General features: G+C 39.5%; 1 protein-coding gene across 12 annotated transcripts in view; it reads right to left on the bottom strand.

Annotated features, from left to right (window-relative positions):
* The window catches only part of camta1a (calmodulin binding transcription activator 1a), a 326,262-nt gene that overhangs the window by 212,705 nt on the left and 93,189 nt on the right, over positions 1-20,368 (bottom strand). The window contains exon 3 of one of the 12 annotated variants that reach the window (XM_024292517.1): positions 6,033-6,108. The exons of the other annotated variants lie outside the window; for them this stretch is intronic. Within the exon in view, the coding sequence (XP_024148285.1) occupies positions 6,033-6,080 (48 nt within the window). The 5' untranslated portion in view covers positions 6,081-6,108. The remainder of the gene's footprint in view (positions 1-6,032; positions 6,109-20,368) is intronic. 12 annotated transcript variants of the gene reach the window in all.

Raw genomic sequence — 20,368 nt, 5'->3', positions numbered from 1 at the left:
GATTTTTAAAGTTTAAGAATGCACATTACACATTGCTGCTAAGACATGTAAGAGAAGAACAGTATACGGCTGAGTCTCCAATGGCTCAGCAGGTTTTTTTTTTTTGTGCACACACTGGGAAGAGTGTGCCAGGCCTGAAGGTCAGCTTGCCTCCTCATCAGCCCTTTTGTGTGGGCCGCACAGTGCACAAAGCAGCTGGAGGCTGGAAGCTCGGGGTGCGGGGCCGCCCGTCATTGACCACCACTCCCTGCCTAATTACCTCCCTGCCCTGGCCCTGTGTTCATCCAGACCTTTCCAGTAAGTAAGGCTGGGCTGCAGAGATGGCTCAGAGCCTAGCCTCATTAGATCCTACAGGGTCCTTCTGACTGAAGCAACATATCCACCAGACAGCATCACACACTGTTGACTACAGTAAAAAAAAAGCTGAGACAGATAGTAAAACACCAAAAAAGCCCACTTATTTGTTCCATTGAAGAAATATTACTTTTTTTGAAATAAGTGGGTGGAAATTCTTCGGAATACCGGTGTCCAATTATGCATCCACCCCCTTTTGAGAAAACCTCGATTCTCTTCTGAGTCTCCTTGTCAGTGTCTTTCCTGCTGTGACAGAGATGGAAAAAGCAACTTCACTAAGGGGTCTTATTTGTTTGCCTGTTTGTTTTTTCTTTGTTTGCTTTCATCTTTATCTTCTATGACTTCCCCTTTCTCCAACCTCAGCTCCCCAGAGAGGAAGCGGGCATGGAGGTGAGGCAGGATGTGGCAAAAAAAAAAAAAAAGACAAGAGTATGTCTTTTTGAAGGAGAATGAGAGGGCCCTGAAAATGGCCAGTGTTGTGAGAGAAGTATTATGAAGTAAGCTAATCTGCCTGCGAGGGAGAGGAAAGAGGAGAGACGAGAGTGTTTCACTGAAACAAGGAAGGGAAATCAAAACTTAAAAAAAGGATGTATGTTTGGCAAAATAATTTTGAGGAAGGCGCCGCCATCCTCAGACTGAAAGGCTGTCAGTGCAGGCAGATGCCACAGGGAGGTGCTGTGACAGAAGGGGCTTTGACAAGAAAGCTCCTCTCACCAGCAGCTCTGCTCATCAAGCAGTGTGCCGCTCCAGAGCACAAGCTGTTTTCTCACTGAGATAGGACTGTAACGATACAAGCAGGTCCTATAAAAACTTTTTGCTCACGTAACAAGAATGGATGGCAGTAGAAGTTTCAAACAGGCCTTGTTTTATCACTTTTCCCCCTCATATCCTCACCTAAGGCGGCTAGGATCTAACCATTCACAGATTTGTAATTAAGATTCCGTTTCGCTCATCAAGCGCCTTTGTTTTTAGAATTCACGGTTTTAGGACGGCCTCCTGCTTGCCGATGCTCTAGACTGCGATTGTTATAATTGGATTGCAGAAATGGAATCACAACACAGGAGCGCCACGCCACAAAAGCCGGACTGCACACATCTTTAGATGTAAAACTTCACGAGGAACTATCTGCTTTTCATCGTTGTACCTTCATCCTTGTACCCCTTCCTGCTCAGACACTGATGAATGCCATTTATTTATTTGCTGGTTAATTTCTTTAGCTGCTATTCTCTGGGGCATCTATGTTGTAATAAAGAATGAGGTGATTTGTTTCTCTCCCTCGCTCATCGGTGTGCAGCTTATGCCGTCCCCAATGGTTTAGGCTATACAGCGCCTGTAAGATGGAAGTCAGTATATTAATCACGATGGTGACAAGGAAAGCATCCTGCGTACTGCCAAATCCCAATGGTCCGCAATACACACTTTTCCTAAAATCCACTCTGTTACTATTGTGCAAAATGGCAGAGAGCTGGATCTCAATGTGATCCATGATCAGATCGGATCAGACAGCTTCCAAGGGACTCACACTGTCAAAAACACTCACTTTCACAATTAGGTCCTTGGCTTGGACCCCAAACGTAAGTTCAGTTTAGCTGTGAGAAAAGGAAGCAGGTAAGCCTGGTCCACAGGATGCGATAGTAAAAGTTCTCTCCCCGTGTAATACCAGAGATGTCGATGGCGACACCTTAATAACACACGCTCTTAGACATAATGCAACTGAAAAAAAGGGGCTTTTCATTTTGGCTTTGCAAATAACATCGATTGAGGTTTTCTCGTATGGAGAGATAATAGAATCACCCCAATTTGTGCATACGTAACTCTTGATTTGTGCGTAGGAAATTTTTGATTTTTAACTATACAATACATTATGTGCAGAAGTACAAAAATACAAAAAAAATACAATTTACACATGCACAAATTAAAATTACAACTAACTACACACACAAATCTTTAAAAATCCTGCACGAATTGCTTGATAAGCACACACAAAACCGCATTTACGCACAAATCTGATGTGAGACTTTTCGCGTCTCCAAGATTCATCCGTAAATGATGCATTTAATTCCTGCAAGAATACTGGGTCATCAAAGTTTTCTTATTTTAACTTAGATTGTGAATATTATTTGGTGAAACTTGACATTTTCCTACTTTCATTGACAGCTTTGCCCGATAACAAATCACAAATAAATAATTACACAAGCACAAATCTGTGTGATACTATTTCCTCTAGTGGCCCCCACTGTGCAGCACTCAGGGCAGACACTTCCTACCAAGGAAGGAAGTTTTGTGAAAAATGTCCATTTCGATACGACCAAAAAAAAAAAAAAACACTTCCTCTGAGCGCAGAGGTATTTTTTGGGTAAATGCGACAAATGCATTTCTCCAAAATTAAGCAAATTTATTATCGTAAATCCAATTTGCGCTATTTTTTTTAGTTAATGGAAACTCAGCTAGTGTTGCATTCAGGCTGTTTTCTCCACTTCATAATCTACTGGAATTCGGGTAATTGCACAATGTTATGGTAGTCAATGAAATGTAAACTCTGGAGCTAATGCTCTGGTGTAAAAGGGTTAAACATGCCCTATAGATGGTTTTGCTTTGTTCAGCCCCTACATTGACTTTTAGTAGGGAATTCTCAAGAAAAAGAAATCCAACTTTTTCTCTAATAAAATTGTTCTCTTTTTCTCTGTACTATTACACATAGGCTGAATTTTTCTTTTATTATTGCTTTCTTGTTCTGTCTTTCTGACTGTTATCTTTTTAGCTGTTTGCCGCGCTGCATTTTTCTATTCCTGACTCTGTGAAGCGCTTCCTCGTTCAAGGCTTTTCGAGAGGGCCATTCCCCCCTGGCGTTTACAAATGAAATGAATGAAAACCACTGGTACGTGACTCCTCCACAGATAGATGCTCCATTATACCTTGGTTTACTCAAACAGAATCTTCCCTGTGACTGGCTAAAAGCTGGGATGCTGCTCTGAAAAGGGTTACCAAAGATAGCACAGGATTCAAGGAAGTGGAATAATGCTGGGTTTAGAGAGAGGGAGAGGGAGAAAAAAGGTTGCTCAATGTTTTTTAGCCCTTTGAAAATTGATTTATTTTTACCGATACAACAAACCCCATGTATTCCCAACCAATGGATGAAGGATGAAAGGTATCATTTATCAGGAACCCATTGGTCCACTCAGGAGCACAGAGAGTGTTTGTGAACATGGATAAAAACGCTGCGTGTACATGCACAGCTATGTGTCGTCTGGGCTGCATTTGGAATTCAGGACAGCAGCTTCTGCACCGAGAATCTATATGTAAACTTTTTGGAGAAAGTAATAGGCTTTTTGGGGTATTTTGTTCATCTCCATATTCATTTATTCAGATCTTTGTGATTTTCCAAATAGTCCATTACAGTAACACAAGAAAAGTTGGCTTTGTATAACTGGATTCTTTAAAATAGAATGTATTTAATCTGCTCACTGTGGAAAAAAGAACAACTTTTTTTCTATCTGTGAATAGGCTACTCTTTAGTTTTGCTTTTTTGTGTGAATGAATAAACAACCTTGAAGCTTTAAGCATCAGTTGTACTTAAAAGATAAAGCAGAATTTCAAAAATATGGTTCTAATTTCAATAAATATTTCCAAAGTTAAAATGTTTATATATATTTTCCCTTTTAACCATTAAAAAAAAGAGAATTTTGAATCTATTGTTGACATTTTAGCAGATATTATCATGACTTTTAGGGATTTATAATGAAAATGTGTAATAGTTTACATAATTAAAGTCAGCCAAATTGGTTCAAAACAAGACAAGACACCTCTGTATTAAATAGGTTCAAGCAATTGCCAATCAAACTATTAGTGAGGCAAGTGTGAATCCTGCAGGGATATAATGGAATTCAATGTGAAGACACGAACGCTTTCTCCAGCAGACGATGGAACAGTAGCACACAAAAAAAGAGAGCTGAAATAAAACGTAATCATTTCAAAAAATACCTCCACTGTTCTGGAATCTCAATCTCCCCCCAAGCCAGGGGCTTCCAGTCTTTCAGAATCCTGCACTGAAAGCAGGCCCAGCCCCCTTCCGTCCTCTGCTTTCCATCCCAGCTCAACTCGTTCACATTCAGTTTCACTTCCTCCCATAAATCTGGATAAATCCACAAACCACTGTCTAGCGTGGCCTATATGTCTACCCTCCCTCATCTACTGCTGGAAAAAATAAAAACTCTCTAGATCCCACATGGTCCACCCTTTTTGCTCACCTTAAAATAATATAAAATAAATAAAAAGTTAAGCCAAATGGAGTGAAGACTACATCCTGATTCAGTTTCACCAAACATGACAGCTTGTTAACTTAAAATTGTAAGTGTGATGACTTTATGCAAATTATATAATAGTAATTTCAATGAAAATTGTGTATTTTCTATTTTTAGTATCTTCTTGTAGTATTTTTCTCATGATGGTGTACATATACAAAGAAACTTAAGCTTAAAATTACATTTCTGAGTATTTTGTTATTTAAATCATAATGAATCTGAAATGCAGTTTGAAAGAGCTTGTAGTTGTTACATACAAACTACAATCAGCAGGCCACTAGCTCCCTGCTACGCTCCATTCAGAAGCATCCACTTGCAAATGACTAGATCCATGTTAGTCTTTGTTTTTCTCGTCTGAGCTGACATGTGGCTCAAAACTGTAAGGCTGCATAGCTCCAATATTACTCGCCATTTTTGTTGCACTGCTAATGTGAGAGGTTGCAAGCTATCAGGAGGGAGTGTAAACAAAGGGATGATGGGAAATGAAGGCTTACTCCACCACCCACAACTCAGAGGCAAATTCCTGATGCAATGCTGTCGCTCTGCAGAAACTATGTCCTAGAAAACAACAGTTTTTTACGTTGTCTAAAGGCTGAATAATCATAAATAAAGGACTGCTGGAACACTTGAATTGGTTGAAAAATGATTGAAGAGGGAAAAAAAATTGTCATCAAAATACCGAAAACATTACATTTATTTTTTTTCCATGACTCTTGGTGTTTATTTTAATGCAAGAAAGTTCACTTGGAAAAGTACTGACCTTGGAAAGAATGTGTGTGTCAATATTTGAGTGAGATGGCTTCAGTGAAATGAAGCACTGAGTTTAACGGTGTCCGAGGGCAGCAGCAAACATCTGCAGGCATTTAGAGTCACACAACAACAGCTTTTGATATCTATTAACAAGAATCACGAGAGGAGAGCACACTGCTGTCATGGTGGCATGTTCAATGTACATACAAGCACACACAGAAAAAGAAAAACTCCTCCAAACAGATCACAGCCCAGCAGTCCAAGCCTGGGCTCATTGCACCTGCCCACCACTTCCACTGGGGTGCTGACCACACAGTGGGTCGACGCCCAGCCACAGGGGTCCATGTGTTAGCATTCAGCAGAGTGAGAAGCAACACCACCAGTGGGCTCATATCATCATCCACCTTACAACTCCCAGCGCCTGACATCTCCTCACGGTGCTATTGTTTCGCCTGAGCGCTGTTCTCTTGCCCTTTTCTCTCCACAGCAGCGCACAGCAAAGGGCTGCACAGTCGGGAGGATGGGGCTTGTTTAGACAGCAGGGGACCCCAACGGCACTCGGTGGCAAACATCAAATATGATTGGTCAAGGGAGGCAAAAGGGAGTTTGACAGGAAAATAATCTGACCGTTCCAGGAGCCTGGAGGATTTCACCATCTGCGTATACAAAACCCATCAGAGTAGAATAAAAAACTTCTGTTTACCTGTTGATGATAGCCCCGAAGAATCCACACACATAGAAGAGAAAAAAAGAAGAAAACCATTAGTTTCTTGGCTTTGTGTACGTTTGAAGACAAACATGTGGTGCGTTTGATTATTATTATAAAATGAAACGCAAAAAAAAAGGATTTCTAGCTGGGAACGAGACATCTGGACCAAAGAAAACCTGTGAAGCTTCATTCTTTGGCACAACTCTGTTGTTGTTTGTTTTCTTTTTAAGCCGCTGCTTACACGGCTGTTTGATGTGGAGATGAGTGACAGGCAGTTCCCTTGTACAACACAATGTAGCGGCGTGTCACTTTGAGCTAAGCTGACTGTGGACGAAACAACAGTTGATTGGTTTCTGTCCCACAACATGGCCCGTGGCTCTGCTTGTTTTGATATGGCGCCTTCATACTTCCTATGTAAAATACATCATGATTATGTGACCTTGTCTCAAGCTGTCCACGGACACGGTGAGGAAGGCTGGATCAAGAAACACAATTTACTGTATGGGATTGCTGACACGTATTGATATACGCACGCACTTACCACAACTACGCTCTTAGCCGCGGTATAAATCAGAGACGCGTTGCTGTTTCTTTTTGAAGCAAGAGGGTGAAAAAAGCCAGGCTGGATCAAATGACACTGTTTTTAATTAAAGAAAAACATAATGTAAACAATCATAAAACTTTTTTATCGTTATTATAAATTACCTATGAGTTTATAAAGACTAAAAATACAGACGCCTGAACTTTGATTGCCCATGGGGTGATGTGAAGGGGAGAGTCTCTTGCTAATATTCTGCTCCAGTCTGATTATAATAATAAGCAGCAACGCCACTGACAAGCTGGCTGTCCCACGTGACACTCCTCTTAAAACGTTCAAAACAAAAATAAACAGTTATATGGAGTCTGGGTTATGGCATCTCTTAATTTATGCATCTTGTGCTCCCTCTAGTATTTCCTTGAGATCTTCTGCAGTTGCTGGAAACCTATTACTCCATTAAAGAGTTTTTTTTTCCCTATTCTGCATGAAACGGGTCGGCAGACGGAACACCACCTGTCAACAACACAAACAGCCTACCGTCAACAAAAACAAACGGAAAAACTGTGTCACACCGTTAATGTAGGCTACCACCGCAATCGTGCTTCCTGAAATATGACTTCTCTTCTATCCTCCTCCTTCCTTACAACTACAGGAGAGAAGCAATTTCTTGATACGGAGTGACGACGAAATCATCAAGGGCATTTCCGTCTCTTCAAAGACAGCAGAACTGTGTTTAATTTTATGAGCAGATTAATGAATTCATCTAATCATACTTCTGGAATCCCCCCACCACCCTGCACTCGCATCTTTCACAGCACAACTTTGAGGGAGCCTCCATTTGCACTTCCACTTGCAAACAAACACGTTTAATCTGGCAGCATACAAAGAGAAGGTTCACTATGGTAACAGCACGTAACACCTATGGCAATATGTCTCCCTATGTATGCTTCCTAATTAGGATTCATGGATCATCAATGAAAACCATTCTTTGTCGCTCATTTGGCACCATGTGAATAATTGTTTGCACACCAACATGGGGGAAATGGAAAATATAGAGCCTCCATATTTAGACTCGATAGATTTTACAGCTTCTAGTGCCAAGGCTGCAAAATATCAGAGCATTGATTGCCTGAAAAGTGAGGTTCAGACACAGTTTCTCGCTGCTCTGCTATTGTTGACTGGGTAAAATATAATATGTTTTCTGTTGTGAACTATAAATAAACATTGCATACTTTATAGGGACAGAGGGATCCAAGCTATTACTTTTGTAACAACCCCAGCTCAAAATTCTGAGGCACGTGTTCACTTTAAAATTTATGGGGGAAAAAAAAACTGTTTTAAACCAGAAAGGCTGAGCTGTACATTTGTATACCTATTCCTTCTTGACAGCATTACAGGAGCAAGCTGCTTCAGAATGAGTCTGGAGACCACAACATGCTCTAATTGATATGACCTTTAATTGCTCATTCAGTGCAGAGGAAAGAAGAGGAAGACATCAAGCCAGTCCACTGTGGCTCAGGCTAAAGAGGCGCGGTGTAGATTGGTCTACACTCCCAGGCCCTGTGGACATAATTAAACCTGAATAACAAAACACTTACACAAGTGCTCAACTCTACTGAACAAGATTCTGAAAACACGCACAACACCGACACAGAGGTGTTTTAGTTCGTCCCTCAATCAGAGTGGATTTGTTCCTGGGGTGAATGTAATTGGAACTTAGACAATTACAGGCTGCATTAATGAGGTCCTGTTGTACATGGCTAAAATTTGGTTGTTTATCCTGATGTCTGATTTTTAGCTGAATTTTTGAGGGCGACTCTTTTTTTAAAATTTCCCCTGTAACAGTGGTCCCCAACCCCCGGGTCCGTGGGTCACTTGGTAATGGGCCGCAGACAAAAAAGTAAATAAATCTGCTAACTTAAAATATTTCTGTTTTGTTAATATTCTGATCCTGAAGGAAGTTTTTTTTTTTTTTTTGGATTCTTTTCACATCTATCAGGGTCACGTGACCTAAAGCAGCCACCTGCAGATTACTAAGCTAGTAGCTCAACGCTAAACACAAAAACCAAACAATAAAACGTATTTAGAAAGTTTCTTTGGGGACAAAGGAGCCAGTGAGGAAACCTAAGAAGAGCCTTCGACTTCAAAGAACAAAAAAGCTGCTATTTACAGACAAAACCGGGAGTTTCCCTCTACATATGACGTTCTCATGTAGCAGAAGCCGCTCTGATACGTGGCAACAGACTCTCGACTGATTAACACACAAATAACAAAATAACTCATGTTATATTATATTTTGAAAATAACAGTTTTACGACAGTTGCATAATTTTTTTAAACTTTATTTATCCATCACACCTTATAAATCAAACATAGCTGAAGCAAGCGTCCAGATGTTAGCCTCCACTTTGACGTTAAAGGAAAGATCTTCATCAGAAAGTTTAAACCAACTGCAAAGATTTCACTAAAAATGAAGATTCAATCAAATAAAGTTGCTGATTTGTGTAAACTTCTAAAAGAGACATTTGAGAATGAAAGATAATCTGAGCCTGGATTGAGAGTTAAAAAGATTCCATGGGAGGTAAAATATGTTTCTTTAAAAGAATGTTTTCAAATCAGAAATTATTTCTACAAATCAACAACTTTGTTTCCTTTAATCTTCATCATCTGCATAAAAAATATCTACTGATGACATTTTATTTTGAAAATAAATTTTTATAATTCAGAAGCTTAAAAATGCCAACTTCAGACTGATCCGCAGGAATATTGTCCAATTTAAACTGGTCCGTGGTTTGAAAAGGGTTGGGGACCACTGCCCTATAAGACCAGTGAAGTAGGAGTCTCGGATAAATGGACAAAATAGAAAGTGGGCTGTGGTTGGTGGCACAAAACTTTTATATGGAAAAAGTCAACACAAATATAAAATAAAGACTGTAATGCTTAGCTTCAGGCAGGCTTCAAGTTATCTATTGAGGCCAAAAAAAAAACCCCACACTTGACTACTTTGCCACTGCATGATCCCCAAGCTGGGGCTCTTTGCTGCCCTTTCGCAGACCTCCATCATCTCCACCTGCAGTCTGCCTGCACCCCAGAGATCTCCTGCTAGAACAGTTATGAATGCAGGTGTTGGACGTCTAGACAAGAGGCTCATTAGCTTTCCCGGGACACATCACCTAGTGATTGCAGGGGCCTAAGCAGAGTTGCCTGGAAGGCTAGGACAGGTCCTGATTGAGAGCGTGCTTTATTACAGGGGCTTAGGTGGGGGCTTGCGGATTAACACATAAGTCTTCCACCTTCATGGGTGCAAAGAGCACTTGTTGTGCTTTGTGCAGCTGGAGGGGGGGAGAAAAGCAGCACCAGGAGTGAAACAGCTTTTCTCACTTTGTGTTGATAGACCGATCAGAGGCTTAACTCACACATCCTGGAGGTCTGGATGGATTTACGTTACTTACAGCAGTTGCCCTAAATACCTGAAGGGCTCGGATAACTTTTTAGATGTTAATTTAAGTTAATTGGTTTTAATAACTTTGGCGTTGCCACATGAACCCGCGCATTTCTGGGAGTATAGCATTTCCAGGCATTTGCATGTGAAAGACTTTGCAATTGTTTAAGCGTGTTTATCACAAAGAGGACAGTCGGTTAAGGAAATAAAAGGACCTGCAGCCTGAGCGCTTTCCTCCTCCAGGTTTTTAGTAAAGTGGGCAAACATTAACCTAAGCTGCCCTTCAAACTGAAGCCTTAGGATATGCAACAGGTGAGCAGCATTGCTTCAGCTTTATGTAATACCTGATGAAATATTTCTTAAGGCTGATGTTGCTAAAGCGAGCGGTTATCTCTCTCCTTCAAGTAAAACACGTTTGGCACATTAAGTCTGTGCAGAGGACAATGTTCTGATAAAAAATCTGAGGAATATTTAAGAGCTTCAAAATCTCAGTTGCTTTAATAAAGACATATTTTAGTCTAACTTTCAGGTTGCTTTCAAGTCCAATGTTAATACTCAACAGAAGCTCTTTTTTTTCCTTTTACAACCACCACTTTCCGCTTAAGAAGGAAATCCAAAACAAAAGTGCAACAAACAACTTTTGTTTGCTGTGCCTTCTGCATAATAACAATGCCTGAGGGCCAACCGATTCACTGAAATCTGTTCTCTGTAGGGAGAGGGAAACCTAAAATAGCAGCCTCTGATTGTCGCACAATTGGCTTAGACTGCACTGTGCAGCTGCGCTCTAAGCCTGTCTGTCTGTCATTTAACTGATTGCCGTGTGGCTGCCAACCTATCAGGTGCATCACCACTGAAATGTGGACTGATAAGCACACAACAAACTTCATCCCCGAGCTCTTTCCAGAATCACGGGGTCAAAACCTGAGCATGTACAAGGAATATTGTGCCGCTGCATTACACGGGCTTTCAAGATGCATTCCATTTTTGATTAACATATTGCCATTATGGCGGAGTTCAAAGCTAAGATTGCACAGCTGCAGATATGAACAGAGACAGCTTCCATCCTTCCATTAGAACAGAGAAATGAAGGAGAAGGACAAAAAAGAAAAAGAACAGACGATGTATTTCAGGGTAGTCTTGGTTAATTACAGGGGTACCAGTGAGATAAAACACCCATCTACCTCTGAGGGCTATTACCTCCTGGAAATATCCTTACCATGTTTTTTTCTGCTCATAATAATATGCAGATATCTCTTGCATGCAACAATCCAGGTTAGTGGCAGGTAATTATGGGTTAATACCTATTTAGTTGGTAAAAAAAAAACCACACGTATTTAACTGTAACAATAATTCAAACATAAAAAAGCTAAATTTAGAGAAAATCAGATTTTATTTCTCTTTTAAAAATGATCATTAAATGTGCAATTTCACATTTAAAGGCCAACTCCAATGAAAATCATGTTGGTGTGTTCTTGTAGCATTTTTCTCATGATGTAGGACATGTGTAAAGAATATTGAGGTCAAAATGTATTTTCTGAGCATGTCTTTATTCAAATTGCTTTGAATCAGGCATGGATATAGAAAATGCTGTTGGAAAAAGCTTGTAGTTGTGACATAGGTGATACAGATGGCCAGTTAGATCCATATATATCTATGTTTTCCTCGTTTGAGCTGGTCAGGTGGCTCAAAACTGTGCAGAAAGATTGCTTTGTTAAACCTGTAATATCAGATTGGGGTTGTGAGGGGGCTGTAAGCTAGTGGAAAAACACAGCTAGATGAGGGGAAGTAGGGGTGGGCTTACCAACAGTCCCACCCACAATTTTGAATTAACTTCTGCCTCTCTGCAGAAACTATTGCTTTTTTGTATTTTGGCCAAAAATGATATAAAAATCATATTCAAAACACCACTGGGAACGCTTTTATAGTACAGCAAAAGATGTTTGGAGTAAAACTTAAAATAAAAAAAAAATAATGATGAATTCACCGAACCCCCTTATCAGTTTAATGTCAAATATGTAAAGTTTGTGTCAAGTGAAGGTTGTTTTTTTTTTCTTTGAACAGTCTATGTGTGATAACATGGCAGTATCTCCAAATATTAATTAATCTTGTCTGTGTAACTTATTACTGACATGCCTAAAGTGAAGGTGATAAAAACGGTGTGTGGTTTATCTGCTCCTCTCCCCATTGAAAAGAAGTTACAGATAAAACCGGTATCATGAGGTTCATGGATGATGAATCATGTCCACAGTATTTTCTTTCTCTTCCGAAGTCAATAGGCCTGTAATGTGAGCACAGCAGCGGGCTGTCCCTAGGCAGGCTGACTGAGCTCACTAATGAAAACAGAGGAAAGGAAGGGAGAGAAAAAGAAATGAGGAGTTGTGTGTCTGACCAAACACAGTAGGGATACTTTCAAGGTCACTTCTAAAGAAAGACAGACCGAGAGAGCAAGGGATTTAGAGACACGAGCGAGATGGTGATGAGACCAGAAATTAAACCTCAAAGAGACGAGGGAACCAGAATGAAACAAACCCAGTCTGCAGAAATGTAAGGTTTGCAATAGTAAATAATTGCTTTCTTTTTTTAAAACTGTTCACTTATCGTTTTAAGTGCTGAGAACTGCTGGGGCTTTGCGATGATAAAACAACGCAGCAGAAATAAAACGAGTAACTACTAGGGAAACAAATAAATGGGCCATGCTTCATTTTTATGATCATATTAACATTACTTTATCAATAACAAATCAGACATTTTTGATAGCTCAGCATTCAAAGTAATAGGCAACAGAGCAATCCAAGCTGAAAGCGAAGAAGTAAAATGGGCTGCAGCTGTGCAGCAGGAAGAGGAATGGGAAGAAGGCTGTCATCGGAATGTCAGAAACTGGACTGTTCTTGAAATGCCCAAGTGTGGACACACACTGAGGCGTGACGTTACAGCAAACCTATTATCTACTTTTCTGTCATTTTGGCCTTTCCATTACAAACTTTGGACCACATTCAATTTCATCGCCAGAGATGGCTACAGCTCTGACCATCACACTCTCTCTCACACCCTCGCTGAGAGGGTGTGTCCCTTCAGGGAGAAGATGATGGTTTTAACAGCACTTCATCCAACCTTAAAAAAACACTTAACAGTATGGATTCACGGTTGATTTTTTTTTTTCTTTCACTGCTATTAGAGGTGTCAGTGTTGGCTACCACTAATCAAAAACTAGCTTGCAAACAGAAATGCAGTGTTTGCAGAATATGTCAAGAGATAGCTCTCCAAATGGAAACTTTTTGGAAGGATTTGCTCATTCGGCTCCCGGGAATTTATCGTACGCAGAGAATGAGCATGTGTGTTGCTATGAGCTGTTTGCAAGAAAAGAGTTTGGTCTCGGCAAGCTTATCCGTGAAATTCCATCACAGACATGTTACAGAGAAGAACTGACCAGCATCTGGGAACAGGAGGCTTTAAATCACAGGTAAACGTGTTGCAGACTCAAAACCAAGATTATGATCTTGTAGTTCACCTAGATGAGAAATGCTTTAAAGCCCCACTCTTATCATCTTTTTGAGCTATTTTAAGAATGTCCAGTGTTTTTTTTAATATGATTGTGCTGTTTTAGCAAAAAAAAAACTGTAATTTTCCTGGATTTAGTTTCTGCATAGCAGCAGCTCGATAAAGGGTAACCAAACACTAAATCAACCTTTTTTTCAGCCGTTGACCCTTTACAACTGAGGCTTTAAAAGTGATGTCTGGCGGTACTTGCCACATTTTTGACAATTTTAAATAAACTTGTTTAAAGGGGCCATACCATGATTTTCTTAAGTCTTTCAGAGTAAACTATTTCCATATAAATATAATATATTACATTTGAACCCGTAAGAAACAAATTATTTATGAAATATTTATTATATTTCGTGAGTTTTTTTTTCTACCCAGAAGTCTTCCTGGAGGGAGTTGGCATCGTGCTTACGTCAGCATGTTTCCACCTGCTCGTTTTCGTGGGTATGGGAGGGGCTGCTGCAGACAGTGCAGTTTTTTAGAGGATTAGTCTTAAATGCATGAACAGATTAAAATGCCTATTTGGGGTTCTTTATAGTGAGGAATGAACAGTAAAATGCATTTAAAACCTCAAAAAGTAGAATTTTCCTGGTAGGGCCCCTTTAATTTCTGAATTTATAGTCTAAAATCAACTTTGTGCTGGTAGATACGATGTACTACAATTGAATTGTGTGATTGGTCAACTGGGCTAGTCCCACATCATTTCAGAAGTTTCACATCATCATGCTCTGTAGCCTCGCAGCACTTTTTGTGAAGACCTATTAAAGACCTAAATTATAATTAATGGTGGGTTATCGAGTGAACCTATGTGAATTCTGAGTTTTGTGAGGTCGGCAGCAGAGCCTGTGGCTGCAACCATCACGTAGCCGAAAGGAGTCATTTGCAGTAGCTAGCTCGCTCCCGCATCAAACTTGGACTGTAATGCTAGGCGTGGGAGCCCGGGGTTTGAACCAGATGCCAGCTCAGATGAGGAAAACCAAGACGTACATGGATCTATTTGTTAGAATGGAGCAACCCAGGAATATAAGGAATATTATAATATACAGGAATGTATATGTAAAAAAATCTATTTTTCCAGTATTTTTCATAACAAATAGCGGTTAAGAAATACTCATAAATGCAATTTTGAGATTAATTTTCTTTACATATTTCCTCTGTCATTGAAAAAAATTCTACAAGAACATGTTAAAAACACCCAAAACACAATGTTCCTTGGAGCGGGCCTTAAAAAATAAGAACATCAAAAGCAGCTCTCTGTTTATTCAAACTCAAAAGCTGTAACTATAGTCTTTAAATGTGGCTGTTCTGTAAAAACTTTTGCATAATATCAAACTTAAAGCATCTACAGTTTGTTAGGAAACGGAGCACAAACATAAGCAATCACTCAGACTACCACTTGTAAATCTTCCTCATCGTGTCATTTGATACAGAGATCAGGCGGCATGGATTGCATTCTCAACTCAATCTATGACAGCTGGAAATCAGGAGCCTTTCATTATCTCTCTGTGCTCCTTACTTTTTTAGGTGTTGTTGCTCTTCATCTGTTGTGTTTCAATGGCTCAACATCACACTCTATCAGGATTTTGTCAAGAGGGACCCGTGTGTTCACTTTTAAAGTCGTACAGGAGAATTAAGCAAAGGATGTTATACAAATGAAACCCGAAGACTCCCAGGACTCTCACTCTCCTCAATCAATATGCAGGACAAGATTAGCTAGCATTAGGAGGGAAATGAGGACATCCAGATAAACAAAACTTCCACAAGGAAACTGCCAAATGGATACGGATGGATGGAATGATACATGGTTGGTTAGTCAGGAATATATCACATAATTATGCTGGACGATGGCTGCCTCGCTAGAGCACAGTAAAGACTTTGCACTCAACGTGCATCTGTGTTGATACGTGGGTGACTTTAGTTTCAAAGGTAGCCACTTAAGGTAAATACAAGTGTCCCTTCTGACTTTGTAGTCATAACCTCACTCAATAAAAATGTGTTTCCGGGTTTCTCAGCTGGTGTGGCCAATTAATTTGAAACTTGGTGACAGAACTGTGGAGGAGCTACGACTTGTGTAATTATTGATCTAAGTTTACTTTTCCCCCTTGGTTACATGTGAGGAGGAGAGGACACAGCACGGGGCTGTTCTTATGCACCATCTAATTAATCGTGACATAATCTGATACTATAGCTTAAAGTTGTTAAGGATTTTTGATCCTCTCCACTGACTTAAAAGAGCTGCTCCGTAATTGCAAAGCTTTCTCTCTGTGTCATAATGAGAGCAAAAGCCTGCATTATCGTACCACTATTATAAAAGACAATATCCTCTGTTTTTTTTATTTCACTGTGTCAATCTGTGTAGAATAAAAACACTTTTTTACTTTATATATTAAAGGTCATGCGTTGGCATTGCATTGTAGCATTCCTAGCAATGAAACAAAAGACTAACAGTAGGAAGAGCAGTTATAGAAAAATGTGTCGTTTGTCAGGGTTGAATGTGATGCATAGAAGTTGCACATAGTCAATAGCGTAGGAGTATTTACTCAATTCTTTACATATTCTTTCTTTGCGGGTGTTTCCTCACCCACAAGCCGAAAATCTGAGTCACACACTCTTGGTTTGAATGACAACCCAATCATTGATCGGATTATTTTGCGGGGCAGAAGAGGACACAGGTGGAACTACAGAAGTAGTTCTACAAAGTCATTTGTAGAGCGGCTTCAAAGAACCCCATCTCTTATGAGACCTTGTGGGTCAGACAAAGCAATGCTATGGGAAAAAAAGCACTCAATGCATGCTGAAATAGTATCTGACTTCTGCTCAGGATTCTGAGCCACATCTCTGAAGAAATGCTAACCAGCATCTTTCCTTTTCCCACTTCTCTCTGGGATTACTTCTAACCAGTCACTCTCTGAAGGATTCTCTGCAGCACCTCTGCCAGAAAGAGGCGTAATATTTATCAGTAGAACAGAGGGACTGCACAGAAAAAAGGGAAGACAATTTAAGTGGGCTCTCTGATAAAGCAGTGTTTTTGAAGCACAGCCCGTTTAGCTTCAACAAGACAAAAGGAAATAAGGATGGGAAAGCGTGTCTCGCTAAGGTGCTCCACATCAATAAGCACCACAAATACCTGAATGTCTCCCAAACACAGGAGAAACTCTATAACCGCCCCTCGTCTTTTTAACTTGGGCTCTTTGATCCTCCTCTTCTTAAATGTAGAGACTGTTACTGCCTGCACCATGGAGAGTTCAAGCACCCTGCAACCTCTATTACTGGCACGCCACAGTATATTGTCAATGTTCAAACTTTCCCAGGAAGAGGAAAGTCTCATCAACACTGATCATCTTTGTCTGTGTGCTGTGTAAATGCTGGTAGTTTTCCAATAAAAGGTAACTTTTCTTAACTTGTATATACTTTAATTTCTCTGTTTTTCTTTGGGGTTTTTTGTTTTTGGATGAGATTTTAGGGCAATGACACCAAGGATACCAGGGAATTCCATGGCAATCTCAAGTTCTCCACATCAAAACATCAAATGAATGATTACTTTGCAGAAGAAAGTAGGATAACGCAGAATACAAATTAATTCACTGTCCCTCCTGCTCCTTCCCATTCCTCCAATTTTAGGGGCATTTGGACATGTGGTAGTGTCCAAAATTTGTTTTTTTAAAGAGGAACTCCAGCGACTTAAGGCAGGGTATCCCTCCCCTGATAGGATGATCTGTATCGTGCTATGCCGCGGAGGAGAAGCGCATTCGTTCATGTGGGTGTGCTCTAAGCACACAAGGCTACATATAAACGTAAAAACTTTTTTTTTTTTTCATGACTTTCTTAAAATTAAAACAAGCAATGCTGTTATGTATTTCCCAAGAGCTGGCAGCTATGCGCTAACATAGATGACGGCGACTGTTGATGATGTCATCGTGTGGTAGTAACGTCCGAATTTGAAGACAATGACGTCAAAATTCCCAACCTAACCCGTAACTACTAAAAAACTATATAGTTCCCTTGATTTTAAAAGCACTTTAGAAACAATACTACTTTTCTTCCTTGTTTTTCAAATGCCAGATCTGACGTCACCGATTTCACAAAGTAAAAATCGAATCAATTTGAACATTTCAGGGCATCTTTTTGTGACTCTGCTGTGTTCTGATGATGAAAATGTGGATGGTTTTTGATTCAAACAAGTTTTTTTGCCAAAAATTGTTCGACCACAATGCATTGTGGTCTAAATTCGCTAATGTAGTAAGCATCGATGGACACTAGGTTTTCGCAGCGAAGACTTCTGGGAAATTTCTAGTGCACTCGATTTTGGAATTGTAGATTCAGACAGCACTAGAAAATGGCAAACGAACTATATAGTGCACTAGATAGTGAGAAGGGAAGGAATTTGGTCATAGCACATTTTTCCTTATTTCTCCACTTGAAGGGTTAAATCTAGGGGGTAGGGCAAGAATTTGGATTTGGCTTTTGTCTTCTCTGCAACTGATAAAAAAGGGCTGATTGATGACTTTTTTAAGTAGTGTGCCACTTGACTTGTTTCAAACTTACAACTTTCAACTAAATCTCAAAGTTGAGCTCTTTTCTGATATATCAGATCTTATCTGATCATCAGTTTAAAAAAATTATCAAATAGAACTTTTTTAAAGTATTAACAACATAGGTTGGCATTGAAAATGATTTGCTCATTTTTTGGGAGGAGCCCACTGTATAACTAAAGTTTAGAAATCACTAAGAGTTTGACAAAGCAAAACTTATAAACAAGGCATGACTTCAACTTCCTGTTTACTCCTAAACTGTTGTTCAGTCATGTTTCATTTCACTCTCCTTTTGTGAAAGTTTTCCAACTTTAGTTCTTTTTTTAACAAAGTCTGAAAGTCATTTGAATAAAAATGGGTGCAACCAAAAACAAAAAACAAGCATTTGGCTTTAAAGGAACAAATGCATGGCAATAGAAATGCAGTTTAGGATTGTTCTTTCACAAAGCTGCATATCTTACATTTTACATTTGTTCTAGCATTAGCATATCCTGTCTTTTTTTCAGTCTCTCCTTTATGTAATGTGTGGGAGGGTGTTTATTTTTTTTCAACAATTCATGTTCCAATGCTTTCCATCGACACATAGTGCGTTCTAGCTCCAAGTATAAGACCTGATACAACAAATAGTGTTAAAAAACTATTTGCTCATAGTAGTCTGAGGAAGTTTTTCAATGCACAGTTAAGTTGCATAAAGTGTTCAGGAGAAGAAAAGATCATCTTTGGCAGGACAATCATCAAACATATAAAGTAGACACAGCGGAGTGGTTTCGCCATTTCCAGCCAACTAGAGGTGGGCGACAGTTAGGGCTCTCCCGTCCCGTGAGGACAGAAACTGTTAACACAGCAATGGCTCCAGCATTGCTGAGTGGCACTAACACAGGGAGGGGCTGTATAGTGAGAGGACTCACCTCTCTCTACCCTCCAGTTTCGCTCATCGAGCAAAAAAGCTTTCTCTTGTCTCTTGGTCTGGTGTAATTTGCGTCACGATCCCTGGAATTCAATTATTGATCCCTTTTAGCCGTGCCTGTAATCTTCCTGTTCCGGTCATATGCTTTGGGAGCCAGCCAGTGTCACACACTTATACCAAAATGATTTATTACATAAAAAACCACCAAAACCATTTATAAAACAAATCTGGATGCATTCACTTCACCCTTTACCTAAAACTAATAAGATTACATTTTGTGGAAGGTATTTATACACTGTAATTGTGTAACAATGTACTTTTTAATGACTAAACACCTAAAGGAGACCCAAAAAAATTGTTCTGTGTTCTATCAAAACAACACAGCCTGTGGTTGAAGTTTAGAAATGGATGGCTCTAACAGGACATCACAACTATGACTGTTTTGTCTCTACCCTATAGGAGAACTACTTTTTTTTTTTTGTATAAGCTCAAAAATTAGCATTTTTTATTTATTTTGTCATTGTTTATTACAGTTATTGAAAGAAAATCATTTTACTTAAACAAAATGGACAAACTTCATTTTGTCTGATCTCAGAGGCCAAGTGGTGCTGGACTTGGTTAGTCTGGGAGACCTCTAGGAACTTCCAACTATAGGTAAATGCAACCACATGGGGGCAGACTCTAGTGTTTTCATGTGCCAGGTAAATGCAGAGTATTGGGTCAGAAACTGAGACTGAAGCCAAATCTTATGTGCTAATCACAGGGTGATTTGCTTTTGTGTCTCCTTCAGGGACTAACAAAAAAAAAAGAAAAAAAAGTTAGCTCCTTATAAGGTCCTACAATTGCGTAAACATATAGCTAGATTTATAATATCATAGTTTCTGAAATAAGCCTAAATGCAGAATCAGTGAATACAAAATAAGCACATTCTCCTTTGTTCCGTGGAACAAAGAAGAAGCTAGTAAATCATTTGATAAACTAATCAGCAAGTGTGAGCACTTCTGTGAACGCAAAGGCTTTGGGAGTTTGGGGCATTCAGGTGTCTAAACACAATGCTAAAGCAACTGCTAATGCTTTTTAATCTGGGGAAGTTTATGTTGCAAAGCCGACTTAGTCTCCATTCATGTAGAACAATTTTACAGCAAACGTCAACAAGCTTACAAAAGCTTTTTTTTTTTTTTTTTTTTTTAACTGTGGTTAGTTTTATTATTCATTACAAATGCACACATTTTGAATTTTTATGAGCTCCAATTATTTATATATTTATTTTTTTATCAGGGATTAAAATTGAGC

This window comes from Oryzias melastigma, linkage group LG7 (genome assembly GCF_002922805.2).
Source record: "Oryzias melastigma strain HK-1 linkage group LG7, ASM292280v2, whole genome shotgun sequence".
In the NCBI taxonomy this organism is placed as follows: Eukaryota; Metazoa; Chordata; class Actinopteri; order Beloniformes; family Adrianichthyidae; genus Oryzias; species Oryzias melastigma.
The sequence above is the reverse complement of the archived record's forward strand: the minus strand, read 5'-3'. Positions and strand labels throughout refer to the sequence as shown.